The 8,829-nt window shown below is 26.4% G+C and overlaps 1 protein-coding gene across 1 annotated transcript; it reads right to left on the bottom strand.

Moving 5' to 3' along the window:
- Positions 1-7,426: 7,426 nt before the first annotated feature.
- LOC120197477 (ethylene-responsive transcription factor WIN1-like) lies at positions 7,427-8,270 on the bottom strand. The gene is made up of 2 exons (XM_039198991.1): positions 8,053-8,270; positions 7,427-7,980 (listed from the first exon to the last, which is right to left on the bottom strand). The coding sequence occupies exons 1-2, from the start codon at positions 8,130-8,132 to the stop codon at positions 7,488-7,490; spliced, it is 573 nt and encodes a 190-aa protein (XP_039054922.1). The 5' UTR covers positions 8,133-8,270; the 3' UTR covers positions 7,427-7,487.
- Positions 8,271-8,829: the final 559 nt, after the last annotated feature.

Here is an 8,829-nt window from a genome sequence, read left to right as displayed (position 1 = left end):
AAATTTACAATTAAATTTAGTGAAGAATTCGAATAAATTGACTTAACTCGATTCAAATTTTATAGATTTTGTTTAAATAAAAAAATTTAATAAAATTTGAAACATAAAATATATCTCATTAAATTGACAGATTTAAAATTTTTTGAACTTGATTTGACTAAGGTAAATATACACCCTTAATATCATCTAATGAAAATATAAATCTAAAACCTAAAATTACAGGGGGAAAAGGAAGAATTATTGATGCCTGCCGTTGTTGTAGGGTAGTTATGCGGTGCGGCGTTTAAAAAACGGTTAATATACGATGTGACCGATTAAATAAGTGATCGGTTAAAATTTATATCGTTTATGTTATATTATTTAATCGAAAATATTATAAAGTACAATAATATATTAGATAGCGCTTATATAATATAATAGGTAGCGCTTATATTGACCTATTTTATAAGTTAACCGATATATTTATACCGATAACATTGCAAATTTATCTATTACATTATAATATGTTGAAAGTGTCCATATTTTTTTATAAAAAGGATCGATACTTTTTTTAAAGTTATGTAATTTATGTTTCAATTTTTTAATAGTGTTTCATGTTTTCTACCTACAATATTAATTTAATAATTTCATTTGCACAAAAAATTATTTGATTGTTTTGATATTTTATAAAATAATATTTAGAATTTAAATTTAACAATATTAACCAAAGATAATAATAAATATGTAATATATATGTTTATTGTTTTTAATTTAATGATAATATATACTGTAACATAAAAAATAAATCATTAGATACATATAATTACTAAATTGATATCTTAAAACTCACTCAAAAGATAACCTTAAATTAATGTTTTCCACAGTGAAATAAGTATGAACACTTATATAAAAAGGATAGATACTTTACAATATAAGCGCTACCTATTACATTATATAAGCGCTACCTATTACATTATATAAGCGCTACCTATTACATTATATAAGCGCTACCTATTACATCATATTTTTACCTGATATATTGTAAAATATCGATACTTTTTATAAAAAGGATCGATACTTTTTTTAAAGTTATGTAATTTATGTTTCAATTTTTTTAATAGTGTTTCATGTTTTCCACCTACAATATTAATTTAATAATTTCATTTACACAAAAAATTATTTGATTGTTTTGATATTTATAAAATATTATTTAAAATTTAAATTTAACAATATTAACAAAAGATAATAATAAATATGTAATATATAAGTTTATTGTTTTTAATTTAATAATAATATATACCGTAACGTAAAAAATAAATCATTAGACACCTATAATTATTAAATTAATATCTTAAAACTCACTCAAAAGATAACCTTAAATTAATATTTTCCACAGTGAAAAAAGTATAGATACTTTTATAAAAAGGATAGATATTTTACAATATAAGCACTACCTATTACATTATATAAGCGCTACCTATTACATTATATAAGCGTTACCTATTACATCATATTTTTACCTATTATATTAAAAGTGTCCATACTTTTTATAAAAATGATCGATACTTTTTTTAAAGTTATGTAATTTATGTTTCAATTTTTTTTAATAGTGTTTCATGTTTTCCACCTACAATATTAATTTGATAATTTCATTTGCACAAAAAATTATTTAATTGTTTTGATATTTTATAAAATATTATTTAGTATTTAAATTTAACAATATTAACCAAAGATAATAATAAATATGTAACATATATGTTTATTGTTTTTAATTTAATGATAATATATACCGTAACGTAAAAAATAAATCATTAGACGTCTATAATTACTAAAATAATATCTTAAAACTCACTCAAAAGATAACATTAAATTAATATTTTCCACAGTGAAAAAAGTATGGACACTTTTATAAAAAGGATAGATACTTTACAATATAACAGGTAAAAATATGACAAAACCAGTTTCATTATGACAAAACCGATAAAATTTACCTGATATGTTGAAAGTATGGACACTTTTATAAAAATGATAAATACTTACCGATAACCAAAGTTTACCGGTTACTAATTTTTTTAATAGTTTTTCATGTTTTCTACCTAAAACATTATTAGTCTGTCAACATAATAGGTACCACTAAACCGAATTTATTAAATATCTTTTAATATATCTGATAATACTGTATATTAACTATATATTAATCCGCCTTTCCTCGTTGTATTTAGGTTCAGCTTTTTCTTTTAATCGACAGCTTAATAATCAATTCAAAGGTCAAATCAAGGTACGCAAAATGGGGTTATACAAGTCTGGCCCTCTTATCTCTTAAGGACCATTTGAATAAATAAACCCCAAAGAATAGGACACCTTACTTAATCCAACAAAGCATTACAACATTCAAGACCGACCAACAATCTTGGCTAGTAACCTCTTTATTTATTTATTTAGCACATTTATTTTCTTGAAATAATGATTAATTAATAATTCCTTTTATGAAAATTGTAATTATGAAAGTAATATATTTATTTATAGGCTCTTGGTAGGAGCTACCAGATTCTTCTATAGGTAATGGTTGGTTGCATGTGTCATGAAAACATCATGATCACTCATGATGTGATACACATTTATAGTCTTGATGTGAAGCTTCTCTTCCAGTTTACCCAAAAATATATATTAATCCTACATACGTTGAATTTCGATAAACTAAAGGATCATTTTATAACAGTTTTATAAGTTGAATGATCATTTCATAGTAGTTTAATGAAATTTAGTGATTACTCTACAATCGTTTGAAAATTTAGTGATTATTTTACCATTTTAAAATTTTAATTGTAAAAAATTCATTTCAACATAATTCAATGATCATTTATGTATTTTACCCACATTTATGTGTACGGTTGAAATGAAATCAACATATATAACATGACACTCGTATGGGCGGTTGATAAGAAAATCATAATGAAAATAGTTTAAAAGTAAAATATGATTAGGGGTAATTTTAATATACAACACTTTTTATCAAATAATTTGGTTATTATAAAAATTATATGTTAATTTTTTTTCTTAGTTATTGACGATACAAATAATGTAGATACAATTGTTTGAATACGCGTCTTTTAAAGAAATAATATTTTCTGCAACTACTGAGATCATTTAATGAGTCATAATATAAAACAATTAAATATCCTTAAATTTATATAACTTGTTATAAGGTTTATAAGTGAATTCTAGATTAAGAAGATATTTAATTAATTTATGATATCAATTCAATCAATCTTTTAAATATATTATTAGATTATGTCTTCCATAGTCTCACTATTTTAAGTGGTTAAGTGACATTGACACTCTTATTCAAGGTTCAACCTCGTCTCCACCTCCAATTATAAAAAAATATTTGATCATATTGCACCCAATGTATGAGTAAATTACTTGTTTATTGATTCTTATAAAAATACCATCACAATAATATTTGATGATTAAAAATATTTTTTTTGACCAACCGAACTAATTAATGTTGGTATTTCTTTTTATAAATTCTAAATCTAATATTGATTATTCTTAGAATAGAGGGTCCTAATAAGTCTAGAATCAGGGGCAGATAAACTTAGACTTTTAGGGGCCAAGTGCATACTTGTTATTTTGAATAAATTATTAAATATAATTTAATGTATTAATAGAAGGAGAAAAAGAAAGAAAGAAAATTTGCATACTAATTTTGATGAAAAAAATAATATTAAAATTTTTGGACTCCTAATTTTAAATGTTTGGATCCGTCACTCTCTAAAACTCATAACATAAAGCAATATAAAATAATAAAAATAACAATCGGATCAATCGACCGTATGCATTTACTCAATTAATGTCAATATCTAATTCACTCGTAATACCAATTCAATTATGGGCCGACTTAATATATAGTATGATATACATACTTAAATATAATTTCTTATTGGATCTATCAATCATAGATGTCAAGGAATAAATAATTGTCAAAGACAAAGGGGAAGAACATAAAGACTAAACACAATTTTCAGTTTACAGTTGAAGGATGTGCCCTTAATGATGGATCACCCATCAAAGCTATTGCTTTCTTACATGTTAATCACGAATGTTTCATTCATTAAACAATCCGGCAAGACCTTCCTCTGTGTTCTGTTACATTGACATCGATTAATCAAATCTTGGAATTAATTAAGATTTAGACATCAAGCTTTATTAATGGAACAGCTACAATCTAAACCACCTGACATTTAATTATTTTTGCTGCTGCCTAATTGTTATTGGTTATATATCTATCTATTCATTCACATCTTTTTCTTTAAAAATCAATGAAAAATGTTAAGTTAATGAAAAAGATATTTCAAATGTATATAAAAAACATTGATTTGATTCAATTTAATCCTTCGTTATTCAATCCAAATCTCAACATCACTGGAAGAATATATATATATATATATATATATATATATATATATATATTTATTTATTTATTTATGGCTAGGATCTAGTTACATAATATAAAACGAAAAAGTTTTACACCTTTTTAGGATCGTTGGATGAGGGGAAATCAAATGTTGAGTTTAACAGTAGAAAACAAAAAGATATTCATTGGAAAAAAATGAATTAATCTCAGCTTTTGATTTTTCCTCATCCAACGATTCTAAAAGGGTGTAAAACTAAAGTTTTACACTAGCTGTATGTGGATCCTAACCCATATATATATAGTGCTAGGATCCAATTATGTAGTGTAAAAACTCTACACCTTTTATGATTATTGAATGACAAAAACTCAAAGGCTATTAACAATAAGAAATAAAAAGATATTCGATGGAAAAAAAGCAATGAGTTAATCTCAATCCTTTGATTTCTCCTTATCCAATGATCCTAAAAGGGTGTAAAACTTTGTAAGTGGATCATAACCTATATATATAGGGTATGATCCACTTTCATTATGTAAAACTAATAAGTTTTACACTAATTTATAGCGATGAGATATAAATGAATAAATGTCTTAGATTTAATTAAAATTTATAACTTATAAATAAATATATTTTAACTCACAGTAAAACAATATATTTGTTTACCTCAATTCCAAATCTTAAAGCCTAAATTCCTAAATCCCAAACCCTAAAACCCCCACTTTAGACCCCATACCCTAAATCTTAAACCATAAGTCCTAAATGCCAAACCCAAATCATAAATCTTAAACCCTAAATTGATGTAAAACTTATTATTTTACACTAATTTATAGCCAATAGATTTAAATAAATAAACAACTTAGATTTAATTAAAATTTATAACTCATAAATAAATATTTTTAACTCACAGTAAAACAATATCACTTTTTACCTCAATCCCAAGTCTTAAACCCAAAATCCCAAACCCTAGAACCCCTACCCTAAACTTCAAACTTAAACTCTAAACCCTAAACCCTAAACCCTAAACCCCAAACCCCAAACTCCAAACCCTAAATCCCAAACCTTAAAACTTAAACATTGAATCCTAAACCCTAACCTTAAAAAGGAAATTATGATTTTACGGTAAGTTAAAAAATATTTATTTATGAGTTATAAATTTTAACTAAATCTAAATCATGTATTTGTTTTTTTGGTACACTAACCATGTATTTGTTTAACCTTAATAGCTAAATTAATGTAAAACTTATTAATTTTACATAATGTAAGTATTCAATTAAGTTAATATTAGTTTTAGGGGATGCATTTTTAAATCAGTCTAGTCGCGCTTTAACAAATATTACGTAATAATTAAAAAAAAAATTATTTTCAAGAGATATAATGATTTTAATTTTTGTGATCTCTAAACTTATTAGGGCCTATATTACACAGATGTATTTTATATGTACGTTGGGTATTGGCGTCTCTAAAACTATTAATTCTATGTATTTTGCATCTATGAGAAATTTCATGTATTTATATATTTCATGATTTTAATGTTTGTAGTATATTATTTTTTTTATCATTCCTAGAAGTAGACAATGTTAGAAAAAATAGAACTGCTACAAAATAAACATTAGCACTAACCGAAAAATAAATCAAGCATAAATAGATTAAACCATTGTTATGTCGTAGAAGAATCACTATCTTCAAAGCAAAACGCTTCTAACTGGTGTAATTGTGAAATGGACGTCAGCCCCAAGATTAATACAACTCTTCAATATTCGTACACTTAAATATTAGAGTGAAAATGAATTGATACTACTCTTCTTAGAAAGATGAAATTGAGATCGAAAATATCTTTTCCAATTATAATTCGACGACTGGAAAATAATAATTCGAAAAAATAAATACATTTTTCATAAGGGATAAAGAGAAAATAAGAGAGAATTAATTGATCTTATTATTATTTATTTTAAAAATAAAAATCAACTTTTATATATAGGCTCAAATTAAAGGTAAATGATAAAAAATCAATAACGATTACAAAAATAATTAATTATCATAAATATTATTTTAATAATCATTAAATACTTTTAATGTTTTATAACGGCAATTAATGGTAAAATTTGAAATATATTTTATAAGTAGGATTGTGTCTGAAAGAAACATATACAAATTAGATCAAGTTGAATGATTCTTATACAATCTAAGATTTTTTTCGCAACAGACAAGACTAATCCATATTAAGTCTCATCTCTTAAATATATTTTATTTTATATTAATCTTATATTATTTATTTTTATCATTTATAAATTTCTAATAATAAATCTTACCTCCACAAAGATAACACTTCAAGTCCAGTAGCTGATGCACTAAGGACGGGTTAGGTGCATCCCCATTATTTTAGATAAATAGTTAAATTTAGTTTAATGTGTTAAGGACAAAAGAATAAAAATTAATTTTTTGTATATCCATTATTTTTAGAAAAAAATTAAACTTTAGATCATATTTTTAAATTTCTAGATCCACCACGTAATCAAACTTCAAAATTATAAATTTATAATAAGACAAATAGGGAGACAAAAGAAAACATGATAACTGTGGACGATAATGAATTTGAAGTCTTCGTCTTATTACAATCCCTTTTTAAGTTTGTTTTATCTAACTATTGTAAATGTTTTATATACACGGGAAATTAATTTTGTATCTTTATTAATTTTATAAATAAAATTTTAATTTGATTGATTCAATAAATTTATATTTAAATCACAAAACTATAAACCCATCAAATAATATTATTCTCTGTATAAGTATTGAGTTCAAGTAAGTGTGTCTATAAGCTACGCGTGTTACTAATAAATTAAGAAAATTTTGAACAAATACGGCATAGTAACTAATTTTATGCGAAGATTACATGATATTTATGTAAAATTATTGAATTTTACACAATTTAAAAATTATGGTATCCTTCACCATTATGCAAAGATTACATAATATATATTTATATATGCACCAACGAAAGCCATGATATATATATTATATATATATAATATCCTATACAACACACACTATACGACTTTTCAAACCAAAGCAAGTGAAAAGTAAGAGAAATAAAAATTACTGCAACGAGTTACCCTCTCCTTCTTCCGCATCAAACGAACAACAGTTCCTGTTGAGCAGTTCTTCGATCATTTGCAGTGCAACTCTCTCTTCTTCATCCATGTCTGTAATTCTGGGTTCATCCCCAGAGGTATTGGAAGGCAATTTATTGGGTGGAGCCACAGCATTTCCTTTTCCAAGCTCAACAGTCATCACCCAATTGGAATCCGTCTGGCCTGCCCTCTTTTGCCACACTCCGATGTGGAACTTCTCTGTGTCGAGCCTCAGGCAAGTCATGGAAGGAGATGGTGTTTTGCTGCATTTTCTGAGCTTTGCATGTAGGAGCTCAGATAGCTCATTGGGTGGCGTCGAATGGGCGTTTTCCGCGCCTTTTGGGGTTACCGGGAAGTTGGTCTTCGCATTCCTTCCGCTCATTAAGATGGCTGCTTGATCGTATGCTCGAGCTGCTTCTTCGGCTGTTTCGAATGTCCCTAGCCACACCCTCTTCTTCCTGCAATAATCACAAACAGATTCTGAGTTCGAACAAACGTGCGCGCGTTGTTATTGGTTAAACGAGACTTACAATAAAGGGTGGCGAATTTCGGACACCCAGGAGCCCCAGTGGCGCTGCCTGACGCCTCGGAACTTCTTGGATGGCACCATGTTTAGATGAATGGAACTGAAAAGTGTACAGACAGATGAGGCTTAAAGATGAAGAAGAAGAAGAAGCAGAGGAGGAGAGAATTATTGATTAATGAAAAGTACATGAGAGAGAGGGAGAGGTAAGAGATATCTGCTATATGAAGGAATATACTGAGTGGTAAGTTAAGCTGAAAAGATGGGTTGTCGGCGAATTGTAAAACTCTCGTATATATCATTCGTCGCCTAAGAGAGCCTACCAAATTAATGACATGGGTCTTACCTATAGCGCAATACTATTCAGTCACCACAATTGCTTCTCATCCTATATATACTTTCCATGTGATTGAAAATAATGTGAAAAAATGACATTGATAGCAACTTTCTTTCGTTCATTAATTTATGCCACTGGTGATTATTGCATATGTTATAGTAATATTTGGGTTATGACGGTTAAATATAGTTCATTTTTATGAGTAAAAATACGTAAATGGTCTCTTGAATATACGGTGATGTTCTATTGAGTCATTCGACTATTGAAAATTATAAAATGGTATCTTGATAATAAAATATTGTTTTATTGAGTCTCATACTTTTAAAAGTTATAAAATGATCATTTGATTATTCATATATTTCAAACATGTCATTTCTGTTAAAAAAATTAATGACAGTCTGAGCTAGACGTTATCTTGTTGACTGTAATATGATAAAACATGATCAT

The sequence above is a fragment of the Hibiscus syriacus genome, unplaced genomic scaffold (assembly GCF_006381635.1).
Source record: "Hibiscus syriacus cultivar Baekdansim isolate YM2019G1 unplaced genomic scaffold, ASM638163v2 tig00117048_pilon, whole genome shotgun sequence".
NCBI classification, from domain to species: Eukaryota; Viridiplantae; Streptophyta; class Magnoliopsida; order Malvales; family Malvaceae; genus Hibiscus; species Hibiscus syriacus.
Note: the sequence above shows the minus strand (reverse complement) of the source record. Positions and strands in the feature narration are given on the sequence as shown.